Source organism: Myotis myotis, unplaced genomic scaffold (assembly GCF_014108235.1).
Source record: "Myotis myotis isolate mMyoMyo1 unplaced genomic scaffold, mMyoMyo1.p scaffold_m19_p_18, whole genome shotgun sequence".
Lineage (NCBI taxonomy): Eukaryota > Metazoa > Chordata > Mammalia > Chiroptera > Vespertilionidae > Myotis > Myotis myotis.
This window is the reverse complement of record NW_023416322.1, coordinates 9,649,653-9,673,406: the sequence shown is the minus strand read 5'-3', so window position 1 is coordinate 9,673,406 and position 23,754 is coordinate 9,649,653. Positions and strand designations below refer to the sequence as shown.

General features: G+C 56.8%; 1 protein-coding gene across 2 annotated transcripts in view; it reads right to left on the bottom strand.

The window, feature by feature from the left end:
* RASSF5 (Ras association domain family member 5) overlaps positions 1-23,754 on the bottom strand; it is a 76,660-nt gene that overhangs the window by 51,788 nt on the left and 1,118 nt on the right. Inside the window, exon 2 of one of the 2 annotated variants that reach the window (XM_036342624.1) lies at positions 22,445-23,177. In XM_036342624.1, the coding sequence (XP_036198517.1) occupies positions 22,445-22,916 (472 nt within the window). In that variant the 5' untranslated portion in view covers positions 22,917-23,177. Of the gene's footprint in view, positions 1-22,444; positions 23,178-23,754 lie in introns of those variants that run through there. The other variant, XM_036342623.1, reaches the window with a different exon arrangement.

Sequence of the window (23,754 nt, the reverse complement as noted above, 5' to 3'; positions counted from 1 at the left end):
CCCGGACACCAGCAGCCCGGACGCCAGCAGCCCGGACACCAGCAGCCCGGAGCCCAGCAGCCTGGAGCCCAGCAGCCCGGACACCAGCAGCCTGGAGCCCAGCAGCCCGGACACCAGCAGCCCGGACACCAGCAGCCCGGAGCCCAGCAGCCTGGAGCCCAGCAGCCCGGACACCAGCAGCCTGGAGCCCAGCAGCCCGGACACCAGCAGCCCGGACACCAGCAGCCCGGACACCAGCAGCCCGGACACCAGCAGCCCGGACACCAGCAGCCCGGACCCCAGCAGCCCGGACACCAGCAGCCCGGACACCAGCAGCCCGGACACCAGCAGCCTGGACACCAGCAGCCCGGACACCAGCAGCCTGGACACCAGCAGCCCGGACACCAGCAGCCCGGACACCAGCTGCCTGGAGCCCAGCAGCCCGGACACCAGCAGCCTGGACACCAGCAGCCTGGAGCCCAGCAGCCTGGACACCAGCAGCCTGGACACCAGCAGCCCGGACACCAGCAGCAGATGGGCATAGGAGGCGGCCAGGGAGCGTGGATCTGAGGTCCGGACACCCGCCTCCTCCCCCAGCCCTGCTCCCGACATCCCCAGGCCCTGACTGTCACCATCAAAGTCTCCATCTGGAAGGAGGGGGTGAGGCCCAGAGGCCCCGGCAACCCATGCCCAGAGATGGCCCTTCTCCCACTTCAGCCCAGAGGTGAACCCAGCAGACGGAACTACCTGTGCGAGGAATTGTTTTTCCAAAACACGGAAGCGACACACCTCCCCCTAATCCCCAGGGCTGCCCAAGTTAGTTCCTGCTCCACCCCAGTTGCCACACACACACACACACATACGCACACTGAAACACACACAGAGATACATACACACACTCACAGGCTGACAGATACACACACGCACACTGAAACACACACAGAGATACATAGATACACACATGCACACACACAGATACAGAGAGATACATACACACACTCACAGGCTGACAGATAAACACATGCACACCGACACACACAGATACATACATACACACATGCACACACACAGAGATACACACACAGGCGCACACACACATACATACACACATGCACACACAGAGATACACACACACTCACAGGAACACACACAGATACATACATACACACATGCACACACACAGAGATACACACTCACAGGAACACACACAGATACATACATACACACATGCACACACACAGAGATACACACACACTCACAGGCATACAGATACACACATGCACGCACACATACACACACACAGAGGCACACAAGCTGCTGCATAACCTGAGAGGCGAATTTTCATTGATAAGACATTCCACTGATAAGGAACCCTTAAGGCCCTTTCACCCCAGACCTGTAGGCAAGATCCTGAGACAACGGGGAGCCTTCCCCTGAAGCCCCCCCTCAGCTGGAGCAAAGGCGGGGTGAAGGTGGGGGCACCCAGGAGACGAACCTGGTGGACAGCAGGCTCACAGGCCTCCCTGGCGATGGTCACTCCCAGGTCCCGGAGAGCAGCTTCTCACCTGCATGGCCAGTGCCACTGTGAGGCCTGAGGGGCAGCCTCTGAATCCAGGAGCCCCGCACCCGCTCTCTGGGCACCATGGGCCTCCGTGCAGAAGGGCAACCTCAGAACAGACCTGATCCTTCAGGGCCTGGCCACACTCGGGGAACGGGAGGAGGAAGGGGGGAGGATGGGGGAGGATGGGAGGAGGGTGGGAAGAGGGTGGGAGGAGGGTGGGAGGAGGGTGGGAGGAGGGTGGGAGGAGGGTGGGAGGAGGGTGGGAGGAGGGTGGGAGGAGGATGGGAGGAAGGTAGGAAGAGAGTGGGAGGAGGATGGGAGGTGGATGGGGGAGGATGGGAGGAGGATGGGAGGTGGATGGGAGGTGGATGGGGAGGATGGGAGGAGGATGGGAAGAGGGTGGGAGGAGGGTGGGAGGAGGGTGGGAAGAGGGAGGGAGGAGGGTGGGAGGAGGATGGGGGGAGGAGGGTGGGAGGTGGATAGGGGAGGGTGGGAGGGGGGTGGGAGGAGGATGGGAGGTGGAATGGGGGAGGTGGGATGGGGGGTGGGAGGAGGATGGAGGTGGATGGGGGAGGGTGGGAGGAGGGTGGGAAGAGGGTGGGAGGAGGATGGGAGGTGGATGGGAGGAAGGATGGGAGGAGATGGAGAAGGTGGGAGGAGGGTGGGAAAGAGGGTGGGAGGAGGGTGGCGGTGGATGGGGGAGGTTGGAGGTGGATGGGGGAGGGTGGGAGGAGGGTGGGAGGAGGATGGGAGGAGGATGGGGGAGGATGGGAGGAGGATGGGGAGGATGGGAGGAGGGTAGGAAGAGAGCGAGAGGAGGATGGGAGGTGGATGGGGGAGGGTGGGAGGAGGGTGGGAGAAGGGTGGGAGGAGGTGGAAGAGGGTGGGAGAAGGGTGGGAGGAGGGTGGGAAGAGGGTGGGAAGAGGGTGGGAAGAGGGTGGGAGGAGGGTGGAGGAGGATGGGAGGTGGATGGGAGGAGGATGGGAGGAGGATGGAGGAGGATGGGGGAGGATGGGGAGGATGGGGGAGGATGGGGGGAGGGTGGGGGAGGGTGGGAGGAGGATGGGAGGAGGATGGGAGGAGGATGGGAGGAGGATGGGAGGAGGATGGGAGGTGGATGGGTGGAGGATGGGAGGAGGATGGAGGAGGATGGGGGAGGATGGGAGGAGGATGGGAGGAGGATGGAGGAGGATGGGGGAGGATGGGTTAGGATGGGGGAGGATGGGGGGAGGGTGGGGGGAGGGTGGGAGGAGGATGGGAGGAGGATGGGAGGAGGATGGGAGGAGGATGGGAGGAGGATGGAGGAGGATGGGTGGAGGATGGGAGGAGGATGGAGGAGGATGGGGGAGGATGGGAGGAGGATGGAGGAGGATGGGGGAGGATGGGTTAGGATGGGGGAGGTTGGGGGGAGGTTGGGGGGAGGGTGGGGGAGGGTGGGAGGAGGATGGGAGGAGGATGGGCTCTGAGAAAGGCCGGGCCCCCAGTCACTGCTCAACCAACTCCCTGCTCTTGGGGCGGTTACCAACTTCTCTGAGCACCAAGTTCCTCAGCTGTAAAGTGGGAATCACAGCAGTTCCTAGGGCGGCCCTGAGCGTGAACGGGTTCCTGGTGTGAACGACACATGGAAGGCTGGGAGCACGGAGGCCCCGGGTTTCAGCCCCCCCCCCCCCACCTCCACTCAGCTATTACCCACCCCACGAGCTCCTGGCGGGTGATCCATAGTCTCGTCACCTCCCCCAGCTAATCGCTTCCAAACAAAGCACACAGATAGCTTTTAGTTCTAAAGTCACTTTGTGCTCAGGCACAACAGAGAAATCTGAAACAAAACAAAAACAAAACCATGTGCACCGGAAAGTGACAGCGTCATGAAAGTGTTTTACAAGCAGGAGGAAGCTGCCTGGGCCCGAGCAAGTCACGGGGACAGTCCCGTCTCTGGTCGCAGCCTTGGCTCCCTTCTCTCACACCCACTGGACACGGCCAGGGCCCCACCTGCAGCCCCAGGCACTGTCAGCCTGCAGCTCCGCCCGGCCTGCTCCCCGAGCCAGGAACACCCCTCCATGTCCCACAGCCTCAGGTGCTGGGGTCCCCTCTGTCACCCCGCCTCCGGCCTCCAGGTCCCCATGGCTGCAGTTCTGAAGTCCACTCCTCCCCGGCCTGTGCTCTGGGCCCTGCTCGGTGTTCGAGAGGCCCGGTCACTAGGAAGCAGCTCTTAATCCAGAGTCACCAGGTCAGGGCTCGAACCCAAGCCCTGCTACTAACTGGGTCTGAGGTGGGCTTGCACCATTTCCTTAGCCTCAGCAAAATATGGACTTTATTCAGCCTCAATTTCCTCATCTGCAAAATGGAAGGAGTATCTACCTTGCCGGCCGATTTGCTGCCAAAATTAGAACAGATGGAAAGTACCCCGCAGCGCCTGCACGGAGTAAACAGCTGTCCTGGCCAGTGTGCTCAGTGGTTACAGCGTTGGCTCACAGGCCAAAGGGTTACGAGTTTGATTCCCAGCCAAGGGCATGTACCTTGGTTGCAGGTTCGTCCCTGGCCCCTTGTCTAGGCACATGCTGGAGGCAACCAATCGATGCTTCTCTCTCTCTCCCCACCTTCCTCTCCATCCTTTCCACTCTCACTGAAAAATCGATGGAAAAATATTTAAATAATGAAGGAATGAATGGGAGCTGTTCTTTTCAACTAAGGGACTCCTGAGTCTGGGCACCCAGCTTTCCGTTGACGCAGCATGTAATGCCAAAAAGCCTCTCATTTTGTGAGTCCTCCTCTACTGTGTTAAGTCAGTGGTTCTCAGCCTTCCTAATGCTCCGACCCTTTAATACAGTTCCTCATGTTGTGGTGACCCCCAGCCATAAAATTATTTTCGTTGCTACTTCATAACTGTAATGTTGCTACTGTTATGAATCGTCATGTAAATATCTGATATGCAGGATGTATTTTCATTGTTACAAATGGAACATAATTAAAGCATTGTGATTCATCACAAAAACAATATGTAATTATATGTGTTTTCCGATGGTCCTAGGCGACCCCTGTGAAAGGGTTGTTCAACTCCCAAAAGGGTCACGACCCACAGGTTGAGAACCGCTGTGTTAAGTTACGAAGAATCGCACAACTTTGTTGCTCATTTAAAGTTCCTCCTCCCTGTCCCTTCCTCCGATGGGCCCGGAGGAGTCAGGCAAAGGCAGCGGAGAATGGGTGGTGCTGGCGCGTGGGAAGGTACAGACTGTGACTTGTCCAGCCTGGGGGTCTGCAAGCCACTGCCGACATCAACGCCCTCTATACAGTTTTCGGGCTCCTGGCTACGCTCGGAGTGAGGCCGGCAGCAGGCGGTGGAAAGTCCCCACTCCTGGTCGGGCAGCCGGTCCAGGACACCTGCTTCTCTGTCTCCCGGAAGGAGCCCGAACCCAGCCCTCCTGAGACCATGTCCTGTGACTCCTTGTTTCAGAGGACAGGCCACCCCTGAGGGCTCTCAGCACCCCCAGCCGGACTAGAGGGCACGGAGCACACACTGCTCCCTCCCACCGCACAATCCCCCTCCTCGCCCCCGCCCCCCCACACCCCTCACAGAATGTGCCAGAAAGCAAGCCAGGAAGCCACAGGAAGCAGATGCGGTGGTAGAGGAGAGTCCCGGGCAGGCCCTTGTCTTAGGTCAGATTGCCAGGCCCCCATGGACAGGAAAGGGGGGCAGCTGGGTGCCCTGGGCTGTTGCCTCTGTGCGAAGAGCCAGGAGGGATGCACCTGAACATGCGCAGGTCGGGGGTACAGGAGCGGGCGGATGGGTGGTCCCGGGGCAGGCACACTGAGGTGAGAAGGTGCTGGAGAGGTGGGCCGGTGCCGCCTGGAGGAGGGCCCGAGGCCACCCCAAGATCCTGGTCCCACCCGCTCCCCAAATGACCGAATCGGGTTTGGGTGTGGCACGGCTGGGGGGGTTCACCAGCTCTTTGCAGTGACCGGTTTGTACCGCAGGGACAGGTCCCGCACGTGGTCCCTGCGCCTAACGTACCACGTGTTCATTCTGGGCCTGGCTTCTGGCCACACTACCAGGCAGGCTGGATGTGCCCCTGCACCCGCTTCCCAAAGACTCAGCTGGCAATGGAGGCACCATCCTGTCCCGTGTGGGAGGGTGTGGGTGGGTGTGGGAGGGTGTGGGTGGGTGTGCCCCTCGGGCAAGCCCATTAATCATCCCTGGGCTGAAAGAACCAACAAAAGGAAGGCACTGCGGCCAGGCCGGGCGGCTGTGCTGGGTGGGGAGGTTTGGGGAGGGGCAGGTGGAGGCAGGAGGGAGGGCAGAACAGTTCACAGTGAGTTGAGACAGAGATGCAGGAAGTGAGGGGCACCACAGGCAGTGCCCGCCCTGTGCTCAGGGAGGCAGGGACAGGGCCTGACCCTAGAGCACCTTGCCCACGTGGTCTGTTTCACACCCCTTTGCCCTCTGGCAGTGCTATCACCCTTAAGCATGCCCCCACCCTGCCCTGTGCATGTCTGCAGGTGTGTTTTTCATTGTATTATTTACACTTTCAACGTTTATCACATTTATATTCCGCTGTAGCCATCATCCCCAGAGTTGTCTAAAATGAACTCTACAATGGATTTGGCTTTTTTTTTTTACAACAGCAAAACTTTTCAATTAAAATAGGATCTACACTAATAAAAGACAAAGATGCTAATTGACCATACCTTTACTACATCCACCAGCCAATCAGAAGAGTATGCCCAACAAAGATGGCGGTTAATTTGCATACATACACAGGCGCCCAGCGAAGACTGAAGACAGTGTAGAAGGAAGCCAAGCGCTGCAGAAGGGAGCCAAGCAGCGGAGAAGGGAACAGATCGGAGGTAGAAGAGACGGGAGCGGAGCTGAGGCAGTGGGGAAGGGAGGGAAGCCTGCCTCGGTGGTCTTCGCTCCCTTCTCTGCTTTGCTCAGGTCTCAGGAAGCCCTATTCTTGCAGGAATCTTCCTGCAGCGGGCCTCTAGTTTATCTATATTGGAAAATAGATATTTTAATTCCTCTTTTGGGTGACTGAGTTTTGGGGGCATTATACTTTTATATGCACTGCTTCCCAAGGATGCCTTCGGCACCTTAAAGGGATGTGCCCTATTTCCCATCAGCTCTACGACCTCATGCAGCCCGCTTTGCTGACGACAGCGCCGAGGAGCAGCAGCTGTGGATGGAGAAGATCGAGGTGGGCATCTGCAGGCCTTGGTGCGACATTCTCACAGGCATCTCCGAGAATCCCACCCTGGTCAATAATGGGTGAAGGCAATCGATTTGGGAAAAATGTAAAAAGAAATGATTTGAGGTGGAATCTCAGGGTGGGAAAGCCAAATGGACCCCATTCCTCACAAGCAATTATCTGGAGATTTGTCACCTGGGCCCTCTGACCTCGTATCTGAAAAGGTCCAAGTTGCGGCCATTCAGACAGAAGGGCAAAAACGCGGCACCGTTTTGAACGGGGGCAATTACTAAAGTATGTGCGTTCATAGAACGAGCAAACTCAGAGACACAAAGAGGGAGCATCAAGCCTTTCTATACAGTTCTGTCTCTTTTCTTTCCGCCTACCCACTTACTAGTCGGTTTTCCATGCGTGCATGCAGGCTTCCTTCCACACGGATTCACCGAGGGCCGGCCGGCTAAGAGGGCCGACTACGTCAAGCTGTTGTGAAGGACAGTCAGTTCTACCCGGAGACTTTGTAACAGAAACAGGTATGAAAGGGAAGAAAAAAAAAAAAAAATATATATATATATATATATATATATATATATATATATTTTTTAAAATATATATATATTTAAATATAAATATATATATATTATATATATAAATATATATATATATATTTTAAAATATATATATATATATATTTTTTTTTCCCCCAGCATAGATATACCCTATTTTAATTGCCACCCCAGAAAAATAAATAAACCCTATTGCCAGAGCACCACAAGAAAAGAAAAAACGTTTGGAAGCATTGTATACAGTTGTGTTTCAGGGGATTTAACAGATAGCCACAACCGCGGTGCCCAGCGTCAGCGTGGGGCCACCAGATGCCTTCTCGGCTCAGGTCGGCGTAGGAGGGGCTTCTGCCTCCTCCGGGCATGTGTCACTCCGCTCTGGGTGTAAGAGACACAAAGCAGGTGGGGTCCCCTACCTCTGGGCTCGGGCCTCTGGCCTCTGCCCCCTGCCTGGGCCCCTGAGAAGTCGGAGGAGGAGGCCGGGCAGCTGCCAGAGAAAAGGACCTGATCCGAGGTGTGAGGGGCAGGCGTGGAATGAGAGGCTTGAGGGTGTTTTTGTTTGTTTGTTTTTGCTTTTATGGTTAAAGCAAACACTATCTCTGAGTGGGTTGCCTGGGGGGGGCCTCGCCTCTTGCTAACCTTGAGTATATTGCAGGTAACATCCCAGACTCCACACGTAAGGGCAGCCAAATGGGTTTGCGAGAAGGCCTGCTGGGGCATTTGCAGACGCGGGCGGCAGAGGAGACTTAGACGGGTGTGCCATGTGAACGCACGCACCGGTGCATGTGCACAGGTATGCCAGGAGGTCACAGGAGGCCCGGAGCAGACAGGTTCAGTCCTTTATGGGGCAGCCAGGCAGCTGCAGCCAACTGGTTTTTCCACAACTGCTTTGATGTCACTTGCATGCAAAGTGCAAGATCAACAGCCCAACACCCACCCAGCCGGTGGAGAGAGGCTTTTTGCCACGAGAAGAAAAGTAAATAGATGACGTCTGGGGCGCTCCCTGCAGGAGACACACAGAGGTTTCTTCACAGCTGTAGCCCTGTGGCCAGGGCGCCGGAGACTTCGGGGGAGACCCGGACCTGTTTCCTGCTGACCCCCAGGCAGCCTTTTAAAATGCCACATGACTGGTTCCTTGGCAGCATGCTTGCTTGGTGCCTAATGGTGCCCGGTGGGCTCATCTAGCCGGGCCTGTTAATTAAATGGTGTAGTAAACTCGATGATAGGAATTTTCCCAGAGTGCCTTTAGGAGTTTCATGCCCCTCCCTCCACCTCGGCCCGGGCACCCTTCACACCCCATCTCTTTCACTGAGCTGCAGGCAGCCCACCTAGGCCCAGGTGCAATGGAAGAGCAGCCAGCCCATGGGGGCTTGCACGGATGACCCACTCGGAGCACTTGTTGGAAGTATTTCTGGGAGCATAAAACAGCAGCAGCAGCATCCACGGAGGGGCCTCTATGTGACAAGCATCGTGTCTAGTGGTTTACAGCCATACAACCCCAGCTTGACCCAATGACGCCAGCTGGAGGTTGGCATTCCTTCCCCATTTATACTGGGGGGAAACCGAGGCTCAGAGGGGTTCATCTGCGCAAGGAAGGCCCTCCAGCCAGAAATCCAAGATCCAGACTCTGTGGGCCTGGCTCCAAGCCTGTTTCCTTAAAGCCCACACCACAGGCTGCTCACGCAGCCCCACAAGCAGGAGGAGCTGCTCTAGAATTCAGCCCACAGTCTTCCGCTCTGTCCTCTCCAAGCGCCATCTTCCCCCTCCTCTTCCAATCAATTAAGTCCGCACGCTAACACAAGTCAAACGAGACATCTTAGCTGCAGTGCAGTACAAACCCTGACCTTAATGCTGCCACTCTGGGCCTGATTGATTCTACTAAATCCATAGCTCCTTGGGCTGAATAGCAAAGGAGCAAGGAAGTGATCTGCTGAATAATTCTTCAGGGGGAGGCGGACGGAAGGGGGTCGTGAAGACACTAGTGAGCATCTCAATCGAGGAACTGAGTCTCCAGCTGGCTTCTGAGTGAGGGCCACGGTGTATACGAGGCTAGTGATGAATATAAATTATTCAGGCTGGCTAAAGAGTATTTGTCTCCAAATAGGGGTTAGGTCTAGTTGAATTAAAATCCCCACTTCTCAAGCGGCAAAACCTCAATCGCAAAACTTATCTTTTCCATAGGCAAGAGCATATTCTCTTTTAAATTCTACTTTCAGAAGCTTCGCCCAGAGATGACTTTTCAGTTTCATTCCACCCCTCGGGCTCCATGTTGAGGCCACCTAGAGGCCCACCTACTCCTGAATGTGTGCGAGAGCAGAGGGGAGGCGCGGGGCCGGAGCCCGAGGAAAGCTGATGGGCTCCAACAATCGGCCATCAGCGGGAAGCAGCTGAAGGCCAGTAGGATGAATAGAATCCAGGCTGGTTGGGCAGGTCTGACCCTTAGCAAGGGGCCTGCCTTCTCTGAGCTGCCTCTTCTGTGAAATAGCAAATCCCTTCCCTACTACCATACAGTGATCTGGAGGGAATACACGATATGTATGTGTATATCATATATATATATACATATATGATATACACACACACACACACACATATATTTATATTTAAATCCTCACCGGAGGATATTTTCCATTGATTTTCAGAGACAATGGAAGAGAGAGGGAAAGACAGAGAAATATCAGTGTGAGAGAAACACATCGATTGGTTGCCTCCTGCACGCGCCCCGACCAGGTCCCGGGCCAGGAAGGAGCCTGCACCCAAGGTACATGCCCTTGACCGTAATCGAACCCGGGACCCTTCGGTCCGCAGGCTGATGCTCTATCCACTGAGCCAAACCGGCCAGGGCTGGAACACACGATATTAAAAACAAGCCAACAAACGCCCATGCTCTGCATCTTCAGCAGAAGGTGCGCCGAGGAGGACAGGGTGCTGTGGGCCGCATGGTGCCGCAGGAGGAAGCCTGGGCTGGAGGCAGGAGCTCGGGACCCTGGACCCCAGCAGGGCTCTTGTTGGCCCGGCTCCTTTCTTAGACCAAGGGCAGCAGAACCTAACTTCTGTGAAAATGTGAATGACTACTGTCTCCTTCTCATCTTCCACTCAGCCCACACGGTCCCGCTATCCTTCTCTAGGCAAGGACTGTTCTCACCCTAATTAGTGCTCAGGGAAGGAAACTTGGCCCAGCCACTGCCCGAGGCTGGGGCTCCTGTCCAGCTGTGCCCGCCAGCCATCTCCAGCCCATGCGGCCTGTCCCACAGGCACCTCCCCGAACCCTGCAGGTGAGAAGCCTTTGTCTTGAACACATCATGCCCCCAGGTCCTTGGCAGCTGATGCCCCTCAGAGCCATGGGGGGGGGGGGGGGGGCAATGGACAACTTCCACCAGCTCAGGAACCCAGGTGAAGAGGACGTCTTGGCCCTAATTCTCAGCCAAGGAAAGGCTGTTAAAACCTATGGCCGACATGGGCCTTTGAAATGGGGGGCCATGCCCTTCAGGTCCGCAGCTCCACCTAAACCTGTCGGGGTGGCAGCCCTGGTGCCCCCGGGGCCACGGAGTGGTATTGAGCTCAGCACTGAATACCAGGCTGCCGCGCTCCCTGCCCCGTGGGGAAGGCCACAGAACCCCCACAGCCCCTGCGCACCCCCAGCTGGAGTGACATGGACCTACCGCAAGCCAGCCTGGCCTCGTGGGGGACCCTCTGCAGGACCTGGAGCTTTTCTGATCCCAAGTGGCCCTTAGGGAGCCTGCGGAAGAGCCGCTGGAGCCGGGCAGTGACGGTCCCGAAGCAGGCAGTGGCCGCCCCCTGCTCCCGGCCCTCTGTCATCTCAGCCGCAGGAGGTCAACAGCTTCTCTCTAGGCCTGGTGTTCAGGGCGGAGGGACGAGTGGGGCAGCCACTGCCCCTGGAGGGGCTCTGGCCCTCGCGTGACCGAGGTTCTGCCCCGATCAGCCCCCAGCCTCGCTGCTCCTCCTCCGAGGAAGCCCCAGGCACCTGGGCCTCGACCGGCACAGCCCCGCCTGAGCGATGCCGTCTCCTTCCCAGATGAGGTCCTCCCTCCACCGCCCCCAGTGGAAAACTTTCTATTCCTGGGGCTTTTAGCTTGATAAGATAAAGATGCCCCCACCAGAGAGGCTGCGGGGCAGAGGCTGCGGAGCCTCACTCAAGTGCCTGAGCGTCTGGAAACCGATGTCTCCGAAGTTCCCACAGACGACAGCAGGGATCGGCCGCCGCACCGTGCGCTGGCCCAGGGGCTCCTTAATGGAGTTCTTTGGGGAGGGCGATTAGTGATGCTTTACCAGCTGTACGGGCTCCTCAGGGACACCCGGGCTCATTCACATCCTCCCCTGCTAAGCCTGTGGTGGAAGGGGCGGGGCTCAGCGTGCAGCCACCCAGGCCCTGCAGAAGGCGGTGTTGCTGTAAGAGGGTCCATTGATCTGAGACCAGACACCTGAGCAGAGAAGGGAACCAGGCGGAGGAGAAAGAGGAAGGAAGAGACGAGCAGAGTCTCTCATCCAAAGGGCAGAAATGCTGTCCCCTGGCCCTAAAATGACGCTCACAGGGTGTCCCCCCAACACTGCGTCCCAGGAGCAACCAAGTCCTGGTGAGAAAGTTTCTGGACGCCCTGTCGCCCAGGCCAAGACGCGCAGCTGGCACCGGACGGGCAGCCACGCCTTCCGGGGAAGCCCCTGGTCTCGGGGCTGGAATACACAATATTAAAAACAAACAAACAAACAAGCAGGAATGCCCAGGGATTCCAGAACGCCTCTGCCAGCCACCAGCGGGGCGGGCCTCAGAGGAAGGAGAGGAAATGAGCACAGAGGCCGCGGGTCCAAGCGGAAATGGAGCCATGAGCTCCGGTCCCCATGTGTGAGGTCCGGGAAGCCAACACTCATCAGTTCGGAGGGGACTCTGTTGTTCCTCCTGCGAACGCCAACCTGGCTCCCCCGCTCTGGGCTGCAGGTGTCCCAGGTCACAGAGAATGCCGACGGGCATCCTATCCCCGAGGCCATGTCCTTGGGCCACTCAGAGAAGAAGATGTTGGTAGAACAAACCTAAGCCGCACTCTGACCTTCCAAACAGGCTCCCCGTCACCGTCCTTCTAAAAAGTCTGGCCAGGAGGTCCCCATCGTAGGTCACCCTCACTATGGAGGGCCTCAGGACTTGGTGCAATAACAATAAAAACTCATTCGTAAGCTCAATCATAAAAACACATTTTTACTGCCCAGCTGGTTGGCTCAGTGGTTGAGCATCAACCCATGAACCAAGAGGTCACAGGTTCAATTCCCAGTCAGGGCACATGCCTGGGTTACAGCCTCGATCCCCAGTAGGGGGTGTGCAGGAGGCAGCCGATCTATGTTTCTCTCTCATTGATGTTTCTATCTTTCTATCCCTCTGCCTTCCTCTCTCTCTAAAATCAATAAAAAACCAAATTGTTACAAGTAATTTATTTAATTTAGAAATGCTGCCCTTTCTCAGACCGGGAGCACTGGTTGTTTCTCCCTAATACTTCCTCAGAGGGGCTGGGCTGCCCAGTTTACCCAGCAACCTCTGCACCAGAAGAGGGTCATGAGTGAGTTCGGGTCCCGAAATGACACTTGGGGCCATCAAGCCAGGGCTGGCGTCGAGGTTCCTTGGCTCTGATCCTTGCACGTGAGATCTGCGAGATCGTCACGTGGGCCCAGGCTGAGTACAGGCAAGGGGACAGCACACACATGCTGGGGGGATTTTAAAATATGAGTCACAGGCAAGAGGGAAAAACCCCTGCCGAATGCCCCACTTGAGCTTCAGGATGAACTTCTTCCTCATCACTGAGCTGATCTTTGACGGGGTTTCCGTTGGGGAATCCAGCAGGAAGGGCCTGGCAGAGACTAGACCAGGGGTGGGCAAACTTTTTGACTCGAGGGCCACAATGGGTTCTTAAACTGGGCCGGAGGGCCAGAACAAAAGCATGGATGGAGTGTTTGTGTGAACTAATATAAATTCAAAGTAAACATCATTACATAAAAGGGTACGGTCTTTTTTTTTTTAGTTTTATTCATTTCAAACGGGCCGGATCCAGCCCGCGGGCCGTAGTTTGCCCACGGCTGGTCTAGACTCAGGGCTTTGGGGGGCTCCTGAGCCTTTGAAAGCTGGATCCCTTCTCCATCACAGGGGTGTTCAGGAGGAACGCTGTCTAGAATGCTTGCGATGCCCTCTTGCTGCCCCTGGCACCTATGCTTGGACCGATGACCTCAATGCCAAGGCCCAACAAAATGTGAAGAAACGGGCTTCGCCATCTTAAGTGTTGGGTTAAAATATACTTTCACCTTGAAATACTACTCTATTCCTCTAAAGGCACCTCCAGATTTCTTTCAAAGCACTCATCACTAAGATAGACATTTATATACTGTACGCTGAACCCTGTCTCTCCGAACTCTCAAGTCACAGCAGGAATCTGTTGTTCCATTTGCATAGTAAGGCATCTCTGAGGTTTTCCTGGATTCTCAATACTTTCCCTAGTTGCAGAAAGGACATCATTGTTTCAACAGAAACCACAAAACCTCCAGCTTCCATTCAACTTCGACGGAAAAAAACGAAACAAAACAGCTTCCTCCGAGTCAGCCATGACAGTAAATGATGATACTCAAGTGATCCCGTGACAGCCTGGCCTGGAGACACATGCAGCCAGCGCTGGTTGGGAGGGGGCCCTGCCCTGAGGTGCTCTTTCCCACGGGGCCACAGCCCGGTCTGGGACAGAGCCAGGGCTCCGCTATGCCACCCTCAGCTGATTTTTCAGTCTCTCACCCACGCTGTCCCCTCTGAGATTCATCCTAATTTCACTTTGGTCCCTGTGTCATGAACTCTGACCCTGGGTCATGGTAAGAAGGAGGCTTGAAACAGGAAACGATCAACCTGCATTTCCACGCCCACCATCCTACACACACCCCACACTGATGGGGAGGGGGCGGGAGGGATACACTTGCTTCCTCCCCCCTCCCCCCCGCCAGTGGAAGGGAAGGGGAGAGACAGAGGGAGAGAAACATTGATATGAGAAAGACACATCAACTGGTTGCCTCCAGCACTCACCCCAACCAGACCAGGACCGGGGATCAACCCCGCAACTGAGGTACATGCCCTTGACCGGAATTGAACTCGGGACCCTTCCGTCCGCAGGCCGACCCTCTATCCACTGAGCCAAACTGGCCAGGGCTACTTGTTTCTTTTATCTTGGGATTTTGAAAAAGTCACTGTTTGTTGAAAGATCTCATGATTTACTCACACGCTGAAAACCTACTTAGAAACCCAACGCTGACAACAGGCTGAAGTGCAGCCAACGCGCCGTTATTCAGGCGCTGGCTGATGCTCTGGCTTGCACGTGGCTGACCCACCACTCGGCCGCCCTCCCTTTTTCCTGCGCCTCTTTTTAGGGACATTTCCGCACTCACTGGCAGCAGAGAGGCAGGTGAATGAAGACACTCAACTGCCTGACATGTTCAATGGTATCCGCTCACATGGCGAAATGCCGGGCTGGGTTCTGGCGTTGGGTTTGCTGCAGTGACTGGGTCGTCTTGGAGAGCCCTGTGATTCCCTGGATGCTGGGCTTCCTCATCTGTGGGACGGCGAGGATTCAACCAGCCCGGCCTACCTCACCAGCAACGTCTTAGAGCAGCGGTTCTCAACCTGTGGGTCGCGACCCCTTTGGGGGTCGAATGACCCTTTCCCAGGGATGGCCTAAGACCATCGGAAAACACATATATAATTACATATTGTTTTTGTGATTAATCACTATGTTTTAATTATGTTCAATTTGTAACAATGAAATTGGGGGTCACCACAACATGAGGAACTGTATTAAAGGGTCGCGGCATTAGGAAGGTTGAGAACCACTGCTTTAGAGGAAGTCAAGTCGTCTCTGAGATACAGGTATCTCCATCCCACAATTTCTTGGCCATTCTCAGCTCAACACGTACAGCAGGGGTGGGGAACCTTTTTCAAGGGCCATTTGTTTTTGGTTTTTAAAAAATATATTTTTTATTGATTTCAGAGAGGAAGGGAGAGGAAGAGAGAGAGAGAAACCATCAACAATGAGAGAGAATCAATGACTGGCTGCCTCCTGCACACCCCCACTGGGGATCGAGCCCGCAACCCAGGCATATACCCTGACCTGGAATTGAACCGTGACCTCCTGGTTCACAGGTCGACGCTCAACCACTAAACCATGCCAGCCAGGTCCAAGTGGGTATTTATAACATAATTCGCAGTCCATACAAAATTAGGAACTTAAAAACCAGCCTGCTCTATTTGGTCAAACATTTCATTAACTCACCCCTAAGGCCTTGGCAGGGCCAGACCCCATGATTTCGCAGGCCTTCTATGGCCCTCGAGCCGGATGTTCCCCACTCCTGATCTACAGGATTATTCCATCCTAACAGGCTCACATCTCCAGCAAACGCAATGATAACTCCTTCCCAGATCCAGCCTCCAGTGGAAACAGGACGTAAAAGGATTAAAGAAGTATCTAGGCAAAGAACAGCGCTCTTCTTGAGGCCTGGCTTCCGTGAACCTGTGGCCTGATTTCTTTAAGGTCCGTGGAAGCCAAGTTTCCATTTTCTAGCAGCCCCAGCCAATAGCCACTGCAGACGCCTGGGTCAGACCTCCCCGCCCTGGAGAGGTTTGTTCAGGACACAGGGAGGGAGGGTCCAGGTGGGGTGCAGGCCCTCCACTGAATAATAAACATGACCAAGCCCGCTTTGGTCACCGTGAGTGACATACCTGGCCACGTGCCCGCCGTCCAGTGACACACAGCAATGAGCAGGCTGGACTTCCCCACACCACCCTTCGTACAAACCCTCAGCACAATGCCAGGCCCCACCTGTGCCCCTGATGCCCTCATCGGGGCCAAGATAGTAGGTGTTGGGAGCACAATCCTAAAGAAAATCGGGACCTGTTATAGCAACCAGGGGTCATGAGACCCCCCTCAGCCAAGGGCACTCTCCACAGGCCAGGGGGGACCCCTGCTGCTCTGCCTCCTTCGTCTCCAAACATCTCAGTTTTCCCCTCCGGGGGCATCTCCCAAGAACCTTCTCTAGGCCAGGCAGGAGGCACAGGCAGGCTAGAACAGACCACTATGGCCAAAGCTTACACCATGGGGCGCCCTGGGGGCCCGCCAGGCTCTGCCCACGTCTCCGGCATAGAGCGTGGGGTGCTTCCCAGAACACCCAAATATCACCTCCCCAGGTCTGAGTCAAGACGGTCTTGACCTTGGGCCCGGGCTCCCCATGACAACCCCCAGCACGGATTTTATTCCCCTTAAACCAGTGCCCCCGGGAGCTGAGCCTGCTGCCCTGTCTGACATCACCTCGATCTTTCCCCAGAGCCTACGCCGGCTCAGCTCTTCCCCACCCTGCAATTGGGCCCTGAGCATGCGGGAAGCAGCTTGCCAAAACTCCTGGAAAAAAACCGAAAGTGACTAAATGCACAACCATCTCCCCAGTCAGGACTGGCCTTCCCAGCATCGTCGCCTGCCGCCAGCATTCCTGACCCAGCAGGGGGAGCGCAGGCCAGGGCCCTGGGGGAAGGGTGGGTGGCCTGTGAGGTCAGCGGAGGCAGGAAGCATCCTGCCACTGGCACTGGATCTGCCAGCGAGCGTGGGGAGGAGGGTGCCGACTGGGGTGCCAGGTAGGAGTCGGGGGAATGCCTGCTTGCATGCTTTGCACACCCACAAATCCTCCCCGCCCAAGAATACTCTGCTTGTCACTGAGGAATGAGAACAGGAAGGGCCTCCCATGAGGCCAGAGATGAGTTTGCAGCTCCCTCGCCAGCCTTAATGGTATCTGGGCAGGGCCAGGGAGGCGAGCAGCTCCTCTGATGGGGAAACTGAGGAATGAGGAGGGGCGTGGGTAGCCAGAGAAGGCCCCGTGGGGCAGCAGTCAGGGGGTGTCTCCGACATAGAGGTGCTGAGCACGGTCCGAAGGAGGGAAATGGCTGGACAGCCGGAGATGCCCAAGGCCTCCAAAGCCAGTCTGGTTCGCCTAACCTTGCCTGCCCCCAGCCAGGTGCACTGGCGGCTCCTGCCCGCCGAGACCCGGGCAGAGGCCTCCCTAAGTTCCGACCTCATGAGGCTGCTCGGAGGCTGAGCGGGGCAGGGAGCATGAAACCCCGGGCTCTGCAGAGACAAGGCACTACTCCTGCGAGGCGTTTTCCGTCATCCTCCCAGCGGGCCTGGGCCTGCCTGAGCCCCAGCCGCCCTCCTGAGCCGCCGGCCCCTGCTCCTGGCCAGGCGAGTCCCTTCACCAGCCAGGGCCCTTGGGGCTGGGCTGGGCTGTCCTTCCTCTGTCACTCAGGGCCGAGCAGCCCGGCCTGGCATAAGCGGGTTCATTGGTGAACTTGGGGAGAAGAGAGCGGATCCCAAGTCAAACCCTCCGTGCTGAGGGGAGATGTCAATTCACGTCCACCTCATAACTCGCAGGATCAGCAGGCAAACACACATGCTCATTACCAATTCTAATGAGACTGGCAGACTAGTGGCATTAATCATTTTTGACTGTACCTGGGATCCAAGCCCCTCTCCCTCCCTAATCAGGGAATTTCATGCTCTGATGAATGGGGGTGTAAGGGGGGGGGAATTAAGCCCACATTTTATCCTTTCACTCTCATCTTCTCTCATCTTTTGAGAAGACAGGAAGCAGGGACAGAGGAAACAGACACAGCGTGGGGAGCTCAGAAGGCCTCTCTCAAAGCATTCCAGACCCCTTCTCTGTCCCCCCACGTCCAGCTCCCCCACACTCCCTGAGGACCTTTCCCAAGAAGACCCCTCTAAGAGCCAGGAGCAGGGGAGGGGCTGGAAGTGGCGGGGGGGTCCTCAAGCTTTCACAGCGTGACACCCATCTTGGCGCTTAACTTCCCTAACCTCCAAAGCCAAGCATGGAACCAATGATAACACTTCAGGCCTCACACCTCAGTGCTGCTGGGTGCACTGGACAAACACCACGCTGCCCAAGCGGCCGGGTTCTGGGTCTGCTACCGGGATACTCAAGGCCCATGTCCCTGTACTCTCTCCCACAGAGAGCCCACGACAAGGCACGGGCCTGCAGGACCCCTGGCTGCCACACGCGTGGTTTCAGCATGTGCAGAGCGAAGGGTTAAGCCCACCCATTAATGCAGCGACGGGACAAGGCGGCTGGACAAGGGGCCCTGTGAGATGCCAGCCTCCCTCCCCACAAAGGTCCCCATCCCTGAAGGCCATGCAAAGGTCTCGCCCTCACACCATAATTAACGTCTATTACAGGAAGGGGAGGTTAGCTGATGAGCCACAGGGCCCCCCTTGCAACCCTATAATTCAATCACTTAGCACATTCCCAGCTCTGGACAACGCCCTTCCAGAGAGAGACCGGCTCCGGGAGCCGGCGCGTGGCATGCGCTGACAGCATGCCAGGTGTGTCCAACCAAACCTCCTGGAATGTTGAGTTGGACTTAGGTTTCCCTATTTTCTAGACCATTCCCTGGAGGCTTATGTATCGACCAAAAGGAGATGGAAGGTCAAAGGTCAACTCTAGGTGCCTTTTACAGAGCAAAGGGACCATGACCCATAAGGAATATTCCCTGAGAAGTAAGTCCAAGGGCAGGGGGTTGTTTGCTGCTGACCAACCCCACCTGGAGCACTGGAAATGGGCATTCTCTCCCCCGTCAGGGCCCCGCCCAAAACACACTTGGCCACATAATTCTCTTCTCTCTCTCTCTCTCTCTCTCTCTCTCTCTACCTCTCTCTCTCTCTGCACCAATCCCCACTAGATTCCCTTTCCTACCCAACAAACATGATTCCTTCACTCCTAGGAATTAACATTAACCCTGAACTTTCCTGTTGGCAAACCCAGCATTAACCAGAGCTCAGTTACAGGCCTGGGCAGGAGTGCGTGTAAATGAGAGGAACTTTCACTAAAAAGGCAGGCAGACAGGTTTCTCACAGCTGCCCCCATTAAAGGCTCATTTTGCCAACAAGGTTCCCACCCAGGGTCAGCTGCCTGCGCAGACAGGTGTTATTCATATACTCGCTGCCCTTCTGCTCATTCCCAAGGACAGGGAGATTTAACAGCAATAACAAGATGCTGACTTCAACAGCCACCACTAACTAAAGCCGTGCTCTGTGCCTGGCACTGTGCTGGGGGCGAGAGGAACACAGCCAGGTGCCAATGGCATTCTGGGAGTGACGTTTCCAGGGGACATTAATACCCGCACTTCCCGGGACACGCACGGCACTCGCTTCCTCATTGAGCTCTGCAGCCACGCAGAGTTCGAAAACTACACAGCGCTTGGAAAGGTGACCCTCAGAGGTGTCCCAAGCCAGACACACTGTCACAGTGCTACACAGGGGGCATAATAACAACATCCACATCGCACCCACCGTTCATATTGCATGTTCCAAGCACTGCTCTAAGCACTTTCCACCCATTAATTCATATGATTCTCACATGAACACACTAACACAGGTCTGTTATTATCCCTATTTTTTTAAAACTAGGAGGTGAAATACAGGTGCACGCTGAGACTCGGGGGCCGAGGCAAGATTCACACCCACATTTTCTGGGTCCAGGCTGTCCTCTTAACTACTTAATAGTGCTTTTATTTATTTATTTATTTTTCTTAATATATTTTATTGATTTTTCACAGAGAGGAAGGGAGAGAGATAGAGAGAGTTAGAAACACCGATGAGAGAGAAACATCGATCAGCTGCCTCCTGCACATCCCCCACCCGGGGATGTGCCCGCAACCCAGGTACATGCCCTTGACCGGAATCGAACCCGGGACCTCTCAGTCCGCAGGCTGACGCTCTATCCACTGAGCCAAACCGGTTTCGGCCATAGTGCTGCTTTTAAAAAGTCATCTTTCTGAGCCTTACCTTTCAGAATAAAGATTAAAAAAACCAACCCCGCCCTGGCCGGTTTGGCTCAGTGGATAGAGCGTCGGCCTGCGGACTGAAGGGTCCCGGGTTCAATTCCGGTCAAGGGCATGTACCTTGGTTGCGGGCACACCCCCAGTAGGAGGTGTGCAGGAGGCAGCTGATCGATGTTTCTAACTCTCTATCCCTCTCCCTTCTTCTCTGTAAAAAATCAATAAACTATATTTTTTAAAAAAACCAACCCCTCCATGGAACGAGACCCTCAGCTTAAAGGAAGGCCCTCGGGGAGTCCAGCCTGCTGTGCCTCCCCCTGCCAGGCCTCATTTGCACCGGAACATTTCCTCACTGTTCCCCTCCAGCCACAGGTCCGCAGGGGAGGCTCCGTCTGTCCCTATTAATAACGGCAGACCGAGACCCCTCTCCTTAGCCCCTTGGTCCCAGCTCTGCGCTCTCTCTGGTGTTCAGCCATCCCTGGTTGCTATTAAATCTGTGTGGGGGCCACCACGTCAACCACGTCAGAAGAAACATCACTGCACCTGGTCTTCCTGCCACCAGAAACTACTTACGCACCAATTAAATGAACAATTCTAATGTAAAGCGAGCGTGCATTCATTTAGCCATGGAGTAGCATGCATATGCACCCACATGCACATACATACACACACACACACACACACACACACACTGTTATCACCACCACCGTCCCCGAAAAACCATAAAGCTGCGTGCAACATGTTCAACAACTGATACAAACGCCGTAATAAACACTAGAATTCCAATGAGGCGGATCCCCCAGGATTCCCGCACAAGAAAAGCCATTCCCGCGAGGACGCTGCCTCCGTGCTGTTAGGGTTGGTGAACGCAGTAAATAAAATACTCCCTGAGAGGCCAGAGCTGCCAACACATCTGAGGGCAAGTTGCATCAATTCTACTGCAAGGTCAGGGCCTTGGCCAAGAGGCTGCAGCCCTGGACCCATTGCGCACACCTAACTTTCGCTCTTTCCCTGTTCATGGCACCTGAGCTGTGAGTTCTGGTGTCGGAGGGAGGAGCACCCCCTTGCCCCCAGTCCCCCCCTTCCACTTGACCCTGGCTGAGAGTCGGCTCTCCTTCCCCGCAGCCAGCTGCAGTGGGAGGGACCCTGCGCAGCCTGGGCGGTGGACTGACAGCAGAGAGAGGCTAAGTGGGCTTTTCCTGAAGTGAATGAGGCGGGTGCTGTCCAATGCGGCAGTTAGAGAGCATGGGGGCGGGGGAAGGGGGACGGTTGCTGAAATATGCACAACCCATTTCCAGAGGTGCTTGCTAGAGTCTGTGCTGTGTGCCTCAGATACTGAAGATATGCATCTAAACACATAGATATCCAGACACGGGCAACAGCGAAAATGGAGGTGGAGGTGGGGAGAGGACACTCATTAAAGAAATACACACACCTAACTGCAAGAAGAGGGAAATAAGGAAACACCAGGAAGCCTGCAAAGTGGCTCAGAAGACCTGCACCTGGGTGCCCTGCGTTTTACAGTCAGGTTGGAGGAGAGCCTGGCTCAGGGGAGGCTGGAGGGACCTGGGAGCTCGGGGAGCAAGGGGCCGAGCTGGGTAATGTTAGAGCGTGATGGCCAGTACATTGAGAGCAATCGCACAGGAGGCCGGGGAGGAGGCAGGGTACGCCAAACACCGGAGCAGGGTCCAAAGGTCTGAGGGGCCAGAGATAGACGGCAGGAGGGGGCACAGGTCCAGGGTGACCTCAGGCTCCTCTTCGGCCTCACCGCTGGCTCTAGCCAAAGCCTAGCCAGCTCCCCTCCCTCTCCCAACAGGACACCCTGGGGGAGAGCATGGACCATCGGCCTGGGCCACAGACGGACAAACAAACCGTTCTGCCATGAACCCTAATAAGCACAGGTCAATGGCCATCTCAGCACCAGTCTCACAACCCCACTCTCCAGAACCGACAACAAAACCGAGAGGGTGCAGCGGCTGACCTTGCGGCTGCGGCCATCGACCCAACCTGCGCGCCTGAGTGTACACACGTGTGTGCCTGGGGAGGGGGGGAGCAGGTACCCGGCAGGAGAGGTATTTGTTAAAACCGCAGAACCTTATCCGGGCAAGAGGCAGACACTCAAGGGTACGGGGCAGGGGACTCAAGAGCAGAGAGTTTCCAGGGTTTTTCTCCTTTAATTACAGTCGAGGTCTCCCCTGAAGCCAGAGAGGTCAATGCCCGCTCTCTCGGCCCCAGCCCCTCGCCGCGGACTGCGGTTCCACGCGCGCCCCTCCCCGGCCGCCCGCCGGCCCCCGCACTCACTAGCGCAGCGCAGCGCCTGCCGCAGCACCTCTCGTCCGCACAGGTCGCACCAGCCGCGGCCGCTCCGCAGCGCCAGGTCGGTGAAGCGGTGCCCCTCGCCTCGCTCCGCCGGGACGCGGGGATCCTGCGGCTGCTCGAAGATGCTCCGCACGTCTCGCGGCCGGGGCGCTCCAGGCCGCCGCCGCAGTCTCTGCTGCAGCCCGGGCCGGAGAGGGCGAGCGGGGCGGGAGGCCCGGGGTGGGGGGTCCAGGTCCCCGCGGGGAGCTCTTCGGGCGCCGCGCCCCTCGTGCGCCCCGGGCGCAGTGGAGATGGGCGCCGGGGCGCAGCGGCGGGAGGCCCGGCCGGGGGGCGGCAGCGGCAGCGGCGGCGGCGGCGGCTCCGGGCCGCTCAGGGTCTGCAGATAGCGCGGCGGCTCTGGGTCCAAGAGCAGCCGGTACGGGCGCTGCCCAATGGCCGGGGACGCCATGACCATGCCCGCCCGGTGCGCAGCGCGGCGCCGACGCTACTCCCGAGTTCGCCTCGAGAGGAGGGCGGCCCCAGACCAGCGGCCTTTAAAGGGACCGCAGGCTGCGGGGCGGGGCAGGGGCGGGGAGACTCGGGAGAGGCAGGAAGGACAACCCCAGGGAACGCAGACCCGCGGAGCCGCTGGTTCCGCGATGGGGGGCGCATGAACAAGTGTGGGTTTCGGGGCGTCTTCAGGACGCGACTGGACCGCTGGCCGCTGGAGGATTTCCTATGGGAAAGGCGCTATTCGGAACAACTCCTAAGAGGGGTCTCGTTGGGGACCGTCTGCCTTCAGCCCCACCCCTGTCCCTCTCCCATCGCCTCCCCCTACCCCAGGTCCCCCCACTTGCAGCGCTGCAAGCCCTGGCGAGGGGCGGGCGGAAGGAAGGGCTTAAGATCTAGCAAGAAACCCTAGCTGGCTTGGCTCAGTGGTTAGAGCGTTGACCTGCGGACTGAAGGGTTGCGGGTTCAATTTCGGTCAAGGGCACATGCCTGGGTTGGGTGGGGGGGGGGGGGGGCGTGCAGGAGGCAGCCGATCAAACTCATCATTGATATTTCTACCTCTCTCCCCTCTCTGAAATCAATAAAAATATAGCAAGAAGTGGGGTCTAGGGAAAGGTCCAGGCCGGGGGTCTGTCCGCCACCCTCCTGGTTTCCAGCGGACCCGAGGGACGTGCCCTTTGCTTCCTTCCGCTTCCCCCTCCCCTCCCCTCCCCCTCCCCCGTGAGCCGAGCCCCACGCGGGTCCGGAACGCGGGCTTCCGCTCGCGTCGGGCGGCCACGCAGAGTCCCGTGATGGGAGCGACG